Source organism: Engraulis encrasicolus, chromosome 6 (assembly GCF_034702125.1).
Source record: "Engraulis encrasicolus isolate BLACKSEA-1 chromosome 6, IST_EnEncr_1.0, whole genome shotgun sequence".
NCBI classification, from domain to species: domain Eukaryota; kingdom Metazoa; phylum Chordata; class Actinopteri; order Clupeiformes; family Engraulidae; genus Engraulis; species Engraulis encrasicolus.
In genome coordinates, this window is record NC_085862.1 from 30,370,771 (window position 1) to 30,389,206 (window position 18,436).

Below are 18,436 nucleotides of genomic sequence, written 5' to 3' on the forward strand. Positions count from 1 at the left end.
TTGACTGTTGGCCACTAGTTGGTGACATTGGGCTTTGTTTTTGCTCTACAGGTTATCAATGGGGTAGCATATGAGTGATTTGTTGACTTTTTAATAGACTAGGCCTAGGCTATTTGATTGTCCTGTTTGAATAATTGTTTTGATTTCAGAAAACTGATTCCAGAATGTATGTTGTTACATCAAACAGCAGTTCAATCTTCTCTTTACTGAATGTGGTTATGTGGTTAGATAAAAAGGTAACCTAACCTAAACTACATTTTTGTAGCCTACATGGATCCGCCACTCAAAATCAATTGGCTAAAGCAAAGAATACTTTGTAGGCTAGTTACCATTGGATTATGAATCCTATAAGATAAGTGATAATAAGCACGTGCAACATTTGGAATGGCTTATTTTACATTTGCCACTAGGCGATGTTGGGCGTCGTGAGACTTGAAGGTTCAAAAGCAGAATGAATTGTTTATTCCCTCCTACAAACCACTGATGTCGCTGTGTTCCAATGAAAGCAGGTGGAATTCCCAGATTGGACCAATGACGCTCTCTTCCTACCAGGCCGTGGTCAGGAGTAGAACTATGCTACGCTTTCTCAGTCATGGCGCTGCTGTGAAGTTCGACAGGAACGAGTGTGAACAAAAAACCTCCCTCGAAGTGGTTTCAGTAGAGATCATTCAAAATCCAGACTGGTGGATACGCGCGCATTTCCACCACACACTTAGTACTGGACTGTTTAGATGTCGAATTTTTTAACAGGATACAAGGCACGCTCGTGGCTACTTTCGAAAGGAAACGATACAAAGTTGCTTTTTCGGGCTCCATGCAGGATGTTACAATTGTGACCTTACCAACAAGCAGCAGGATGGACAACGGGAGTTAGAGCGAGTACTTAGGGATTGTTTGGGGTTTTGTCCGGTGTGACTTACGTTGATCTTTTCCTGGAGCCTCTTGGACGCCTTTTACACAACCACCATGCCAGCGAAGACAAAGTACAATTTGGTAGATGATGGTCATGATTTGCGGATTCCTTTGCACAACGAAGACGCTTTTCAACATGGAATCAATTTTGAAGCAAAGGTAAATGCCGTGTGGATAGCATATGGAAACCTGGATGTCAAATGATGGAGTGTTTACTTTTGTTTCTGTTCATGTAAAGTGCAACTTTCATTTTGTGTTAGATCTAGGCTACTCATCGTTGTTTACAAACAGTCAAAGATTAATCGAGACTGTCTTGTTGCTATTATGTGGGTCTACGCTGGGCTCCACTCGTAGTTTAGAAACCCATCGATAGTGGAACCAGATTTGCTGTGGTGATACAGGCTAATTATCGTCCTGGTTTCCTTTTCCATTAGTATATCGGTAGCCTGGACGTGCAGCGACCGAACAGCAGAGTGGAGATAGTGGCTGCAATGAGGAGAATACGCGTGAGTATTGCCATCATGCATGGCACATTCTCTTCTGTGCTTAGAGCTCTAGAACTACCCTTCCTACCACACGCTGTTGACTAGGCATTCTGAGTCAACACCGACCTTTTCTAGAGGCTGGAGTGGTGTGAACGTCTCTGTGTGGGTGGTCTTGCTTGCCCCCGAGGTGTCTAGGAGGACTTCTTTGAAATGGAGAAAATGTTCCACCCGATTGGGATATTTGTCTCCAAATGCTATTGTTTGGCTGGATTAGGATAGCCTGCTGTTATGTTAAGCCCAAACTTGGGCAAATGAAGTAGAGTTGCCTCATATTTAATGTAGAATTTGACAAATTGGTCATGTTGTCCTTAGTGTTAGGTTATGTTTCACCAAGTTTCTTGTCACAACAAGGATGTGTTTTCATGCTTTCAGTACCTCAATGGTGTTTGGCTTTTAATTGCTAGTAGCCTACTAAGGCATGCATGGCCTGGGGTGGTTTTCCTATGGGAATTTTCTGATATTTTTTTCTGAAGACCACGTGATAATATGACATGCAGCCTGAAAAATGCCTGTAGTGTAGAAAGCACCTAGATTTTGCTGACCTCTGCATTGCTATCACAGCATGAAATCATAGTTGCAAATGATCCTATTAACCCTTTATCCAAAAACCCATCACATGCCAGCACATCACCGCTGTCTGTGTGAGATGGGATGAGATGGTATGTTTCGGGATGTAGTAGTTTGTTAGAGAAGGATTGGCACTTGGTAACTGTACATTCATGTCATGGTACTCTTATTCTGTTTTTGATAGTTTGCTACACTGTCATTTGTTCATAACCTATACACAAAGTAAATGTTGTGATGAGCCATTGTCTGATGCACTTAAAATAATGTGTTAAAGTAAATTTTTATTTGCATGGGTTGCAACAGTGGCAGCCTGAACCCTTGGCTGTATGTGGTCTGCCATCATTAGGCATCTTTCACCCTCCCATGCGTGACCCAGAGGATCTTGCCTAAACCTCAGCTTGTGTTTCTGTCGCACCCGCCTCAATGTCCTGAGCAGCCCCTTTGTTCATTGATGACTACAGCTCATTTCTCTCTCTCTCTCTCTCTCTCTCTCTCTCTCTCTCTCTCTCTCTCTCTCTCTCTCTCTCTCTCTCTCTCTCTCTCTCTCTCTCTCTCTCTCTCTCTCTCTCTCTCTCTCTCTCATCCTCTCCCCTCCCATTCCCTGTTTCATTTGAATAGGGCTTTCCTTTTCTTTTGCTCTGCACTCCACGTTGGGGACATGAAGAGACCGGTCAAAACACACACACACACACACACACACACACACACACACACACACACACACACACACACACACACACACACACACACACACACACACACACACACACACACACACACACCAGAGCAAGATTTGCCCCACTTGTTAGTGACCAACACCTCATTTGTAGTGAGAAGGAAAAAAAAGTGGCAGAGAAAGTCCTTTGTAGAGAGTCTTGGGTCTAGTGGGAGTGACTTGTCAGCAGCATTGATGTTTTTTTTTTCTTTTCTTTTTTTGGAAAAGCGCTGGCATCTTGTCCGGGAGGCTCTGCTGTGATTTGCCACAGCAGTAAGCCAGAGAACGCAGGAGTGTGACACTGGCTAAAACCTCCCTGGGTGACTGGGGTGTGCGTTTGTACATGGATCAAAGTTGTAAGCTGGCTACAGGCCTATATGCCATCTCTCTCTCTCTCTCTCTCTCTCTCTCTCTCTCTCTCTCTCTCTCTCTCTCTCTCTCTCTCTCTCTCTGCCTTGTTCTTTGCTTCTCTCTGATGGTTTTATACACTGTCTCCATCACAGTGTGGTGGAATGCTCACAACAAGCGACATGGCTATCAGCGACAACGGACAGCTCACCAGAAACTGAAACAAACGGTATACAACCAATTGAGGCCATAGTGAAAGTTTAAATATGCACAGAAATGAATCAGTCCAAATCTTTGTTAACCCTTTCATGTAAAGCCTCTGTTATATGCATGACCATGTCATAACCTGGTAATGATATGGTTATTACCATTTTGGTGACAACAACCTAGACTCTTTGACAATGTTGTTATGATATCTAGCTCTTTCAGCAAATAGTGAATAGGATTGTCAGCAATCCATTCTAAGGGCTACAGCGGTTTTATAGCACGGTCTGTCATGAAGACGCTGCATGCCATCAAACAACTTCAAGCGCTCTCACATATAGCCAAGACTTGTCGGACCAAGCGCATACCGTCTTATCGTAACATAGTACAATGTTACATAGTGACACTTAAAATTGTACTGCCAGAGAGACTTACTTGAGGATTTTGTATTGAGGTTGATATGGGTGTCAAAACAAAACGTTGTCAGCAGGGAACATAATGTTTAGGGTGTTCTGTGTCTGCCTGAAAAAATGAGTACACCGGCTGAACAATGATGCAAACACTAGATAAGATGTAGCTTACTGTTCAACCAGTTTTAACAGCTTTGATGTTGATGCTTTGCTAGTGTCGTGTTTTCCAGCTCCACTGGTCTTACTTTTAGTTTGGTGATTTTACTCATGTTTGGAGTACATGGCTAAAAGTGTGTGCCAATTACGATGAGGAGCTAAACTATCTATTTCATCTGTTGCATCGTGTTTATTTTGACACCTGTAGCTGTTATGACAATGTCTGGAAGACAGTTGATTGTTGGATGCATTTTCAATATTCTGGTCATTTCTCAGCCTAATTTTAAAACCAAATATGTTCCACATCTGCATCTAATTTCAGGTGGATATTGGTGTGGGGGGGAGATTGTCAGACTGTTGCTGCTTCTAAGGCCAGGTTGTCGATCACTCCATTTGAAAGCAGTCTTTCTCACTTGGCTTTATTCTCCAATAGGAGGATAGGATGTTTTGGGTTTTTCTAAACTCCTTTATGATCCCCTATCTGATTTCATTCAGTGGGGTACTATGTGTACAAATAGGGATACCTTTGATATTGTGTAGGCCTAACTGAAGAAGGTCCACCAAAATCACATGCAAATAAATGTAACACTCTTTAATTTAATTTTAAAATCTGACATCTCTGTGTACGTAAGTCACAGCAGTGGTAGTAATTTTCACTCACTCCAGCCGAAGCTTGCTTCCTCATTATTGCTCTGGGTTTCAATGTCCCTTTTTAGTTACTGAGTCAGGCTGCCACTCTTCACTTCATAACTTCCAATCAGTGGCTTTCATTACCGCTAATGAAGAGTCATTGCACTTAAACCTCCTCATCTCTGTTTATGCACGACGAGGGAAATTCCACGCTCCCTTTATTGCCGCAATTTTCATTGCCATTGTAGCCACGGTCACTGTAAGTAGCAACTGAAAAAGTTAGAAAGTGATAAAAAAAATAATCTGGTCATAATATCCTGTTTATTTGTTTTTGGGTTTTTTTTTGGGGGGGGGGGGATTAGGTTAACAAGAGAAGATGGATATCTAAAAGAGCATGTGAGTGTTTTGTTTGTATTATTCCATTAAAGTAATGTGTTTAAGGACAACCTTTAAAACGGTAACATTGCGTGCAATAATGTGTTGTACGAGGAACACCTCATGTTAAACATTACTCGCACAGTGCAGCTAACTGTTGCGACTACTTGGCACCTGCCGACAGCATACCCCTCCCCCACTCTGCCATTCATGTGCGCGGTGTCTTGAATGCCCTGGCTTTCCCCTCTCTTTTCCCTCCAGGATTTTCCAGTTTGCCTCATTGTAATCCCTTTTGTGGCAAATTAACTAGGGTGCATTAATTCAGGCAGCATTTCAGGCCTTGGCTTTTAGAAGCCCATGTCGGTTGGCTTGTTTTTGGGTCGGTTGAGAGAGAGGCATGGCTTCAATTTATTTGGTCACCAAAGTCCAATTAAAAGATGGTTTGTTTATGCTCGCCACCGGCACCGGCAGCCCTCATTGACATGTGCAAGGTGGAGCTCTGGACACGGGCCAGCGGAGGTAGTCCATACATCACGCCTGTCTCCAAGAAGGATTGTGTGGGGCCAGGCCACATCTGTGAGACGGCGCTAGAGTCTCAGAGGGATATCCTCTAAGGGTTGTCCACCAAACGCTGCCTTTGACACTATTTGTGAGGCACTTCACAGTTTCACAGTTGTAATTTCTCTCCTGCATATCAGGAAAAATCACCATCTACAGCTCAGGTAATGAGGGGGACTGACAAATAGAGTGAAGGCACAAGGCAGTGTATCAGCATGGAGTGCTTGTGTGGTGTTCCATACTAAGGTTGTCCTGAAAGGTTGGTAAATAGGTTTAAAATCCCTCACCTTATAATGGCTTGCTTTTGAAAGATGTTTGAGACTGCAACAGTACAAATAAGAATATATTGTGACATCAAACAAGAATTCTGTACAGAGTATGTCTCACCACAGAACATGTATCAAAATCCCATTGAACCATTGTTACCTTTGATATTTACCATGTATTGTGTAACCAAACAGAGGCTGTAGATAGGGTGAACAATGTGAAAACATACCCTTAAGGGATATGTGGCCATCTAGTCAGAACCCGTGCATCCACAATGTAACTGGGGAAGTTATTACACCAGCCCTTGTCAGTTTATGTTGTGGGTGATCCAGAGACTTTCTGCTTCATCAGAGATCATACACTGTGAAAAGGCTAAATCTACCTTCATGTACTGTACTTTCAAATCTTCTCTTCTCTTCTCTTCTCTTCTCTTCTCTTCTCTTCTCTTCTCTTCTCTTCTCTTCTCTTCTCTTCTCAATATTGACTGGTGTCTACTCAACCTCAGAGCACCCCCCCCCTCCCTCTCTCTCTTTCCCCTTGGGTCTCTTTTGCTCTCCTCTCCAGTTTAGCGCAACTCATTTTCCACTCAAAGGGGGGAAGGGGGGGGGGGGTCCGATCTGCGATTGATTCATGGCTTTTGCTTCTTAGAAAAACATCCCCTTTGACAGGCCGAGCTGTAACTAATGGAGATGCTGCCCTAATTTGATTCGGCTTTTTAATTAACAGTCTGCGTCGTTGTGGAAATATAACTCACTCTCTGCCTTCTCGTTTTCTACCACTGGGGGTCTGCTGCTGAAGAGAGTAGGGTCTGTCTGCGTCCTGCAAGACAGGGGCGTGTCTTGAGAAGGCGTGTCTCGAGCGGTCTGAAGGCGTGTCTCGAGCGGTCTGAAAAATGGATTACACCACAGCCCTTTGAAGCCCGTTGGAGCCATTGAAACCCATTCAAAACTTCATTTTTTCGATCTGACACAGAATATTTTTAATTTAGACCTAAAGACACACCATGGGTCCTGTTTAAAAGTTGAGAACCTCAGCTTTCCATAACTGAAAGCGGTATTTTCCTAGCAGCTACCAATCCGAAGGTAGCCTACTTTAAGTGCGGAATTACTTTTCTAAAGATAGCGTTTTGTTTCCTTGGAAACGGACGCGGTTTATGTGTTACGCACACGCTATTTGACTCGGTTTTGCACTATTATGGATGCATTTCTAATCTTGACATGTTAATGGACAATCTATGCGAATTTCATAATGTGTTTTTATGTGATATGGGAGTAAATGTGTTTACATCCCGTCTGGGATTTGTTGAAATAGCTGGCCCGCTAGTTAGCTAGCAAGTGCTAGCTCTACACTACATCTAGGGTTGCCAACCGTCCCTTGAAATACGGAATCGTCCTGTATTTAGAGATAAAAGTACGGGTTCCGTATTGAACTGAAACGGGACACGGGACGTTAAAATGCAAGAAATTACATCTAAGAAATGCTAATTTTTCTGGGGGACGACCCCCAGACCCCCGGCACGATGAAGTGTCCCGTATTTTTTTCATTGACAGTTGGCAACCCTAACTACATCATGTGTCAAAAGTGGGAAGATTTGCCGACACTCAAGGCTGTGGATATAATGAACTGGTCTGTGAATGTTTTCAAAATGTTTTGCTTTGACAAATTGCTGATATTAAACATCCAAATCCTGGTGTTTCTTTGTGTATGTTTGGGCCATTGAGACAGATCGATTGTAATATCTATTTACTTGCTAGCTAACTAGCGGACTAGCTAACAAATCCCAGACGGGCGTACTGTTAACACATTTTACTCCCATGTTCCATAAAAACGCATTTTGAAACTCGCACAGATTGTTCATTAGAATGTCAAGATTAGAAATGCATCCATAATAATGCAAAACCGAGTCAAATGACATACATTGTTTTATCGCTTCGTCAGTCTGTCTGGCTTCATCTCTGTTCCGTTTCCAAGGAAACAAAACGCTATCTTTAGAAAAGTAACCCCGCACTTAAAGTAGGCTACCTTCGGATTGGTAGATGCTAGGAAAATGCCGTTTTCAGTTATGGAAAGCTGAGGTTCTCAGCTCTCATCAGCTGAGGTTCTCAGTATCTCATCATTATATGAAATACCGTTTAACAACTTTTATTCACTGTTTGAATTCGTATGGCGGCGCTAAATCCTGTTTCCTGCCACTACCGGTAGGCGTGTCTCGAGAGGGCGTGTCTCGAGCGAGAGGTGGGCGTGTCTTTAGTGGACGCAGGACGCAGCCGGACACTATTGGCTGAAGATGCTGCAGATGAATACCCCCAGAGTCAAACCTCCAGGGAAAATTCAGTTTCCTTAAAGTGATACTGTCCCATTTTTGTTTTGTTTTATTTTACACCTCCCCTTGAGTTAAATAATAGGGTTTTAGGAGTTTTTACTCCTATACTTTCAACCGTTCTCTGGGTGTGGCAGTGCAAATTTTACCGCCAAGCTAACAAATAATATTGAGTCCTATGAGACCAGTTAGCCGCCAGCTGGTCTCATAGGACTCAATGTTAACTGCTAGCTTGGAGGTAAAATTTGCACTGCCATACCCTTAGAACGGTTGAAAGTAGAGGAAAATGGTAAAACCTTATTATTTAACTCAAGGGGAGGTATAAAATAAGCTTATTTCCAAAAATGGGACAGTATCACTTTAAGCTTATAAGAAGAAACGTGTTGAGAATGCCTTTTTTTGCCAGGATTTGACTTAATAGATAATAAAAACGGGTTTAAATGCTGTCTCAGACCCCTAGTAAAAGAGATCTATGGCATGCTTAATTGGGACACATTCAACTCTTCTGAAATCTTCAAAAAGTGTTGGCAAAAAGAGTCAAAAAGTCAAAAAGAGATGGCAAAGCTTTGTTCTGGGGTGAAATAAATGATCACAGCTGTGGTTCCCAATTTGTGGTGGGTATATGCGCTTTGCGGTTGATGCATAATGGAAGGTCTGGTATGGAAGAATGTTAATCAGCTTCATCAAATGTAAATTGTAGAGTAGAGTAGGAGGGGAAATTCATGTTGCCTATGATGACTAAGTTCCATCCAATTGTTCATTTTACTTCATCAACTTGCAGGATGTTAGAACAGAGGCCATCATATTTACATACATGTGTCTTAAAGTGAACCATCATTAATTATATTTTCTTGCTTTACTTTTCCTAACTGTGTCCTACCATTGTGAAAAAAATCTATTAGCAAATGTATTTTTATACCTCCAGCACACTTATGTGTAACTCCTTCAGGAGAGAGTACATTATTGGAATTCTCGCGCAGATGTGGAGCCTTGGGCAAAAACCCTGTAGGTAATTTCGCCTACCCTTATTTGACTCTCCTAGCATGTTTGCTAATAAGTAACTCATGCAAAGAGGTGTGGTGTCTGCTATTGACAGTAGTGGGCTGAACATACATTATTGAAATGAAGTAAGCTTAGGTCAACATTTTACTGTACGTGTGATTCTGTATGTCCATGAACATTAACTATTTCCTTTGAGAGTGTGTGTGTGTGACTAAAATGACAAGAAAGGCCATAGCATGTCAGTGTGTTGTGTTGTTAATTTGCTAAAATTCATTTTATTGGCAACACATTTAAAAATCAATATGACTGTCAGTGTCGATATTGTGGCAGGTAGCCATAAATAAAGTGAGGCATATGAAAGGTATGTTTCAGGATAAAGCCCAGTCTCTGGGTGCTACATAATATTTACAATATGTATTCATTAGTGGGGAAATTTTTTTCTCTCCTAAGACACGTCAAGGCATGAAGATAAACTGTGACGATAAACATCCTTCCTTTGGAGGGAGGGGAAAGCCCTCTCCAAAGAATCCTTAGTAGTGTTTCCCCGCAGAAAATGTGTTAGTCAAGGTGTGTACAGGGTTAGCGAGCTGACATCAGAGACATGTAACCATCATGATTCGAAAGGCTTTATTGTGCATTTTCATATGAAATGTATAAATATCTTCTACAACTTTTGTAAAGTCGTAGGTTGGTGGTTGTTGCTGCCAGGGGAAAACCTGCTTAGTGAAAAAAATGCAATCTGACCCGGCGGTGGCTGAAGTGGCTGGGCACTGGGCTGCGGCGGCGGCGACCTGGGTTTGATTCCGGCCTGGGTCATTTCCCAATCTTTCCCCGTCTCTCTCCCATCTCGTTTCTTGTCTCTCCTCCCACTGTCCTGTCTGAAAAAAAAAGGTTCTAATCGAGGGAGCAGCTCTAATGGCTGACAGCTGGCTATGCCCAAACCAATGCTATGGGACGTGGCGTGCATCATGGAGGTGGTGTAGCTACGGGGAATGGAGAAATCCCATGGCATGGGCACGCATAACTGGCAGGTCTTGAGTGGGTGGATAAGAAAAGTGATAAAATGGCTTGAAGAAAAAAAAATGTTACCCTGTGATATTAATCATCTTTATTGTGGGTGTGTTGTTACGCGAGTGTGTTGTTGTTTTTCATCCACATTTGTATTTTATTATTTGTTGGCAGGATTGTGTTGATCTTGAATTTGTTTCTTGATGAAGTGTAGCTCTATTTACATACACCCACCATGGAAATATTGCAGTGTCTTGCCAAGTGCCTTATCAAGGCAGCTCTCCTCGAGAGCTTTGAGGTAGGAGAACTCATTACAATTAAACGCAAGCAACCCATTATAACAACCCTGAATGCATGATGATATTGCCACAGCAATGAACGCCCACCCTAATAAAACAAACTCAAAGTTTCCTCAAGATCTGCATGGTTTTGTGTGCTCTTACCCCTCATCGCCAAGGAGGTTGTTTTCGGTTGCATTGGTTTGCCTGTCTGTCTGTCTGTCTGTCTGTTTGTTTGTTTGTTTGTTTGTTTGTTTGTTTGTCTGTTTGTCACCAGGATAACGCAAGAACTTATGAACGGATTTGGATGAAACTTTGTGGAGTTGTTGGAAATGACCAAAGGAACAAGTGATATAACTGGAACCAGGATTTTTTGGAAGATTCTTCATCATTGCTAGCCTAGAACAGGGATTCTTAACCTTTTTGACGTTGAGGCCCATTTTTTCCAGTGCACAGCGTCCGGGGGCCCATAGCCTATTAATTTATATTAGGCCCTATATTATATTATATTATATTATATTATATTATATTATATTATATTATATTATATTATATTATATTATATTATATTATATAATATGTAGGCCTATTATATTATTATATAAATTAAAAATAAATAGGCAATTAATTAAGTATTTTATCACAAGGGATAGAACTGTATTAATGTTAGGCTGATATTATTGATATTAATCTCACTCATTTAATTTCACTCCTCAAATCCACTCAGTTTAGCCAGCCAGAGTCATTCACACATTTGAATGCCTCTCTGACAGCTCAGAGTTTGCGTGACAGCTCTTGACTTGCGATTTGTAATGAATCTGCTGATCTCAAATTTAGGACGCTTTTCTGCTAATGTGAAAACGCAACGTGCAGAGAAAGAGACGTGAAGAGAAATTCCACAGGCATTTGGAAAACTTTCCAGTATCAAGCAAAATTTGTGAAAGGACTAATGTGTAGACACTAACTTGGACAAGTAGGCTATAAGGGATAAAGATTCAGTAACTAGAATTATTTTGAGAAACCATTTTTCCACATAGCCTACAACGTGTGTTTCCATCTTGTTTTGGATGAATCTCCTACTCTCCCAAACAAAAAAACAGCGGGGTGTGGTCATTGTGTTATGACAGAGTTGAATTTGGGGAAAGGCTATTCTTAATGCGTCGGAAGCATTTGGGCTTAATAACGCTACTTGTCCGTGCAGTCCCGCGGCCCTGTCGGCCCACTGGTGCGAAACAAAGTTTTCTGCGGCCCTGGAGGTTGTGTGCGCGGCCCAACTTTGGTCCGCGGGCCTATGGTTAAGAATCCCTGGCCTAGAACATACGGACATACCCTCTTATAGAGATGCTAGGACGCATCTAAAAATAAGGTGTAACATAGTCAAATGTTCTATCAAACAGCTTCCTTGGCGTAGGTCTGCACTCTCTGAGTGCATTTCTTGAGAAATGTGATTAGTTCACCTTGCCACGTGCATTCAGCTTTGTCCAACTTGTCTGTGCATTGCATTCAGCTTTGAGCTGTACGTAAGACGACAGTGGGTCTCTTATGCTGAGGGATGAAGATGTTCCCTTTCCTCGGCGGGCTTCACTCTCCTCTTTCTGTTATGGTATTGCTGGATCGATCCCCCCATAAGTCACGGCAGCAGATGTGTTATTTATGAGCGTCACCTTGGGCAGTTATTCAGGAAGGCTTCTCGCAACACGACCCACAAGCGCAGTGGATATGAAAGAATGTGAGCTTTACAAATCTTTGTAGAAATTGTTCAGTTGTGTGGTATCTGTTATGTGTTTCTATACTGTCGATAAAAGTTTGTAGTGTAAATAGCAGTCTAAATTACTTGCTTCAACGACCTTCTTTTACACAGTGCGAGAGTAACACAACCCATAAGGATGTGTTTGTAGTGTTGCTCCACTTTCTGAAGATTTCTGAAATGGGTGAATGAAAAAAAGTATTGTGCAATCTTCAAAACCTTAGAACACTGCGTTTTGCAACCAATATTTCTTTGTTCTTTTATTCAGTGGAACATCTTGCATGAAAGCCATCTTGATATGACAACATTTAACACAAGAAAAATCAACATGCAAATGCAAATATTGCTGTTGTAGGCTGGCCAAATGTCAATGTCAGACAGCAATTTTATACCATTTGCATTACATCTATTTGAAAACTGTACCTCTGTGACCCAAAAGACTCGAAGAGCGAGCGATAGGGCAGACAATAATAAGCCAGGATTAAGTCTCAGTCCAGTGAGCTCCTTTGTCCTCGCGGACTGAGGGGCCCAGGCACTGACGGGGTCGACATCAAAGGTGTGCAGGTGCTGCTAACCGGTTTGCTCAGCCCATGCACCTGACTACTCTGCCCTTTCCTCTACTGATGACTCATTCAGGACACCCTCTAACCCAGTGGTGTGGTTCTCAACCTTTCTTGAACAAACGCCCCCCTTGACATCATCCATTGCCTTCCAACGTCCCCTTAACCAAATGATAAATCTGCCAACGCCCCCCTTAGTACTACCAAAATAAAATATACTAATACACCTCAATTGCAACTAAGCTGTTCCCTTCTCTCCAACGCCTCCCAAGGGCTCTCCAACGCCCCCTGTGGGGCTCTAGAGCCTTCGTAGAGAAACACTACTCTAACCCTATCTCTGCCTGCTTTTCCACACAGACAAAGGCCTGCTAACTCTGTGCTCTGATTTAAGAAAGAAAAATACATACTTTATCTAATGGCTGTCTTGAACTGCATTGTAGATACAAATGCCGTATTGGGTATTTATTGTATGCACACTCACATTTTATGAAGGCCATTGAGTTTTCTGGGAAACATACCCAACTGCATTCTTGTTCAATCACAATGATTCCTCACGCCAGATAATAAAGCCCCCTATGCTTGAAAAAAAGTGACTTGTTTGTGTTGACAACCTCTGCCCTTTACCTGTGCTTGACTCATCCAATGCATTTGTAACACTGGGTACTTGATGTGTGTCCTATATTATTTTTCATTACAAACCCCATACTCCAAAGTGCTTTTCAGTTAAGGCCAGGCCAGTTCCAAAGCACATTTCATACACACAAAGCCATTTGAATACATCACAAAAGTAAAAGCATACAAAAACACCAGATGAATGATGAATCAAAGCAAAAAAATGAAAAGGTTGAAAATAAAAGGATAAAATCAAGGTGAATGTCACATTTTATAAAAGCTAGTCTTGGCGAGATCTCCTGTCTCAAATCTACAACAACTACTCCAATCCCCTGCCTCCCATGCTTGAGAGGGACCTCCCTATGTCAGACAGAGCCCCAAGGCACTGATGATTTATAGGCTTCCTTAGGCTCTCTGCTTTTCATGATGGGGAGAGAGAGGGGAGCCTTAGTTTAATTTGTAATAGTTGAAGGCAGGCGTATTAGCGTGATGACCATTCATCACCCACACTAATGCATCTCCCCCCTCCATCCCACCCCTCCCTCCTCCCTCTACCAGAACGAGAGCTCTGCTCATGTCATGTACTGCACACACTCTGAGGTGTTTTAGAGTGAGTGACTTCTTAAGTGGAAGCCATCCGAGCTGTAAATCTTGAGTATTTATTTTCAGGGGATTTTTTTTTCTTTCAATATTGCTCTGGCGTGTTTGAGCTTGTGTTCGCTTTCAACTTTCAGCTGGAAAGAAATAATTGGATCTCGGGTTGGCAGCACCACTCTTCCTGTTCAATTACGTTGCATTGCATTCATCTTCACTCACTTTTTTAAATGCACTCATGTAATTACGTGGTTGCATTTAGTGCACCTGTCTATGCAGACCTACATTAACATGCTCCCTAGAAAATCACCTGGTCGATCATGATTTTAAGGTACTCACTGAGTGAACACACAGTGAACACACATTTATTGAAAATAATGCTCTTTCATATGTAATTACCCTGCACTATGCTGGGTCTAAATCTCCAGTTGATTCAAAGGTTTGTCAGTAATAATTGCAGTACATGAAATGTTTTCAGAGTTCTGAAACCATTTTTTTTTAAATCATGTCAAAAGAGTTTCTAAAATGTTTTTTATAAGTTGTAGTCAAGGTTAAGCTTTTGCTTTGAAAGTCAAGTAGCTCTTCTTTTGCAAGAAGACTCAGGTCCAGACCTGTGCAAAGTGTGACGTCAGATATCTGTACGGTACAGTAATAATCAGGAATTCTGCAGTCGTGACACCTCTGGACTTCTGTTAATAATTCGAAGTAAGGCAGAGCTTTGGACTTTGATATTAATCAGATATTTCTGAACCGTCTCACATGAGCATGAAGAGCGAGGGGCTGTGAATAATATATTGAAACACCCTGACTAAGCCTTTTTAATCATCCACGATTTCCTGCCCTGTTGGCATTGTGACTGTGTCTGTTCATTCATTCACCATATGACCGCAGTCCTCCCTCGAAGGGTGACTTTGCACTGAATATGTCCGCAGAACAGTACCAAATGACCAAAGTTTCTTTTTATCTCACGAGAAACAAGGAAAGAACTTTTGACAAATTTCATGGGTTTTCTGCCATGTACTGTCTTACTTCCTGGCTATAATTACCTCAGTTAGAAATGGGTACTTCAAGTTCATAAACTTAAAAAGTTGACAGTGTTTTTGCTGTGTCAGAACCACTTAAGCAAAATCTGTGAAATAAAGGTGCGAAATGGTTGGACTCAAAATGTAGACCACCACCAAAATATATCTCCTCTCCTAGATGCTCTCAACACCAGCCCCCATCTAGCCCCATCTGCTAGAGTAGTGTTTATGTGAGGTTTGCCTTTTCCTTCTATTCTGGTCAGAGGGGGTATAGCTTTCAGGAAGGGTCTGCTGTGAGAGGAAGTGGGAGAACAATGATGGAAGCCAGTTACCAGGGTGCACACACACACACACACACACACACACACACACACACACACACACACACACACACACACACACACACACACACACACACACACACACACACACACACGCTTTGGAGTTGTTGTCAGAGCAACATCAAATTGTTTGGGCTGCTCAGGAAGGAAGAGGGAAAAAGGACCCTCGCTCCAAAATGAGTGCACAGTTTGAAACTAGGTCTCTGATTGAGATCATAGCCCCACAGCGTTAGTCAGCATTGTGAATACTGCCTACCCCTTTTCTCTGTAACACACTTAAAAAGTTTTGTGCCATTTTCCAGGCCATTCTGACAGTCCCTTCAAATGCCAAAGAATTTCAAGAACTGCTTCGACTGGTGAGCCTGTGTGACTGAAATAATGAATCGTTGTCCTTTTTTGGATCAAGTGCAACTGGCAGTTGGTTGATCAAACTTTTAATAACTTTGAATAACTGATTCAAAGATTCAAAAGATTCAAAAAGCTTTTGTCTAATGTTTCCATATTAGAAAATAGTCTTTTGACTGAAGGTGCGTGGGTGCGTGTGTGCGTGCGTGCGTGGGTGCGTGCGCGTGTATGTTTATTTGTGTGATACCAACTTACAATATAGCAATATTAGTGTCTGTATGCGGGTGGGAGACGTGACACCTTGTTTTTTCGTAACATTGGTTAAAAACCTACAAAACTCTTATTTTTCCTTTAAAAACAAATGTCAATGAAAGAAGATGTGGTACATTATGTTTCATAGTCTTAGATGAAAAGAAACATTTTTGTTAAGATTTATGTAAAGGTTTATATGTCAAATAGCCTGCGGTGTGACTGTAACATTATTCAAAATGTTGTTGGGTAATTTATATATATATTATATTCCAGGTTTTATTAATGTATGAAGAATTTGGCATGATTGCATAAATGTTAACTTTATATTAAGATATGTGAATGTGAAAAAAACTCACGACAGTAATATTAACTACAAGTTCAATTTCGTAACACAAATTGCGTCCTGTGGGGTGACATGTATGTCAATGTTTGTGAATGGGCAGCTGCAAGGCCAACTACAAGGGTCTTAAAGACTGGCTCCTAACCAGTCAGTACCTCAGTTATTGGAGAGTGCTGTGGAAGTTTATGGTGACTATTAACCTCTTAATATGTCTTCATATGGCAATGTTTCTGTCACGCAATGCTTAGGTTCATTTTATGGTGTCCTGTGGTGTGACTGCTCTTATAGAAGGAAAAAACATTTTTTTTTTAATAAATGAAAACACATATTAAGATTAAACACAATATCATTATCAAGTTAGCATGAGCTCAGATGTCAGTCATGTATACAATTAAAATGGCCATAATGCAGTGAATTTCCTGTGGCGTGACTTCATTTTCCTGCGGTGTGACATGCCTATGCAATGTGTTGATGCAGGACACATTTTCCCAAAAATGGCAAAAATAAGGCGCAATTCCACGGACCACCAAGTGCTTTATTTTTTTCCATTTTTTCCATCATTTTTTTCTGCAATTAGAAACACTTTTTTGCGTTACGCCTTTAATAAATGTTAATAAACGTAAATAAAAACGTTAAAAACGTAAATAAAAATAGACGTTTAATAAACGTCAACCACCCATGCACAGACTTTGGACACATGATTTTGGCAGACTGTAAGAGTTCCTTGTCTTGCCTCAGAAGGGCTTTTGTACTCTGGGTTGTACAATGACTAATAAAATGAGATTGTGTCTGCCCTGTGAGATCAGGGTGATTATGAGGAAGCCATTATCAGCAATTAGTCAGCACAGGGGGATTACTTTAATGCCAGTAGATATTAAGTCTGATCTGAGGTCTCTGGCCACCTGCTGCCCCCCCCCCCACACACACACACACACACACAACATAAGTCAGCAAAAGCCAACCCCAATGAGTTAGTCTATGAGAAAAGAAGGATGTGTGCACTGCATACATGGCTTGTGAATGATTTATACTCTTGGTACAAGATCTGTATTAAGATTGAAACCTGTTCTACGTATTTGTCATGGTACTCAGATATTGGATTTTATGTTCGTGTAAATATGGGTTGCTCTAGTGTGGTGTTGAAGGCATGAGAGTGTCATTATCAGCTAATATTTGACAAGGAAACGGTTGGTGGATCTTGGATTTCACTTCGTAAATAATCGCTGGGCCAGTTTTTGTTTAATTCACAAGGGTAACTATATCAAAGCAGAGTCCCTGTGCACAACCACTGACCAGGCAGCACTGGTGATGTGCAGTCAAAGTAATCCAAGTAAAAGGGGAAGAAGTCACCAAACTCTGGTCTTCTTTGCTGGTAGTATTAGGTGAACAACGCCCTGTTGCTTCATCAGATTAAGTGTTGTTCACCTAGTAAACTACCAGCAAAGAGGACCAGTGCTTGGTGATTTATCCCCATTACTTGGGTAACATGTATACGTTTTATGAAATTCCCTGACGTCTTTAGTTTTTGCCTCCATGTCCCAGCTGGTGTGGTGCTGTAGGCATAAGGAGGGTGTCGTGATGAGCTAATATTGGACGAGAGGCGGTGGGTGTCCATAGCTCACACTATGCGGTGTTGCTCCGTCTGGCATGCGGAGGGGAAGTGGAGGGGATTCTGTTTACTTCTGCTGTGCTGTGGTTCCTGGCTGCACATTACATATTGTGCTTGGTAACATGGGGCTCTTTTTGTCATTTTGTCACCACATGTCTCATGAGGTATTCAACTGTGTTTTTTTGCTGAACAATGGATGAAACAAAGCATACTCTAACTTATAGCTTTTACCTTTGAAAAGTTGCCATTTTACATTAGCTAAGCCTGCGCTTTTCAAAGTGTTAATCTTACATGACCTTGTTTAGTCAGAGAAAGTTTTAAAAAAAATCTTCTATGCTTCACTTAGCATTGATTCCCAGAGCCCAGAGGTTATTTACTGTTAAGAAGAAGCCATTTCCACCTGCGTTGAGCAGTTGGTATCATCACCCAGCTGCAACCCTGAAGAAGCCACTAGCGAGGCTGAGGTGTAGTGAAGTGTAAACGCAGATGTCATTTCCACATCCTTTTTAAATTGCAGAACAGTGACGACACACTGCGGAAAGTTTGACAGAAACATTGACATGCGAGGGACCTCGTGGTGAAGTGCGTACAGCTTCATGTACTGTACTGTCACTGGCCTGACACTGATCCCTGTTACACACGCCTTTGGAGTTTCCTTCTCGGTTAATTAGGGTGGTTAATTACTCGTGCATTGTCAGCCCAAGAATTGCAGGTCATTT

General features: G+C 41.7%; 1 protein-coding gene across 2 annotated transcripts in view; it reads left to right on the plus strand.

Annotated features, from left to right (window-relative positions):
* The first annotated feature begins 536 nt into the window (after positions 1 to 536).
* The window catches only part of nos1apa (nitric oxide synthase 1 (neuronal) adaptor protein a), a 142,007-nt gene continuing 124,107 nt past the window's right edge, over positions 537 to 18,436 (plus strand). For both annotated transcript variants that reach the window (XM_063201219.1, XM_063201220.1), the window contains exons 1-2: positions 537 to 1,071; positions 1,347 to 1,418. In XM_063201219.1, coding sequence (XP_063057289.1) covers positions 967 to 1,071; positions 1,347 to 1,418 — 177 coding nt within the window. In that variant the 5' untranslated portion in view covers positions 537 to 966. The remainder of the gene's footprint in view (positions 1,072 to 1,346; positions 1,419 to 18,436) is intronic.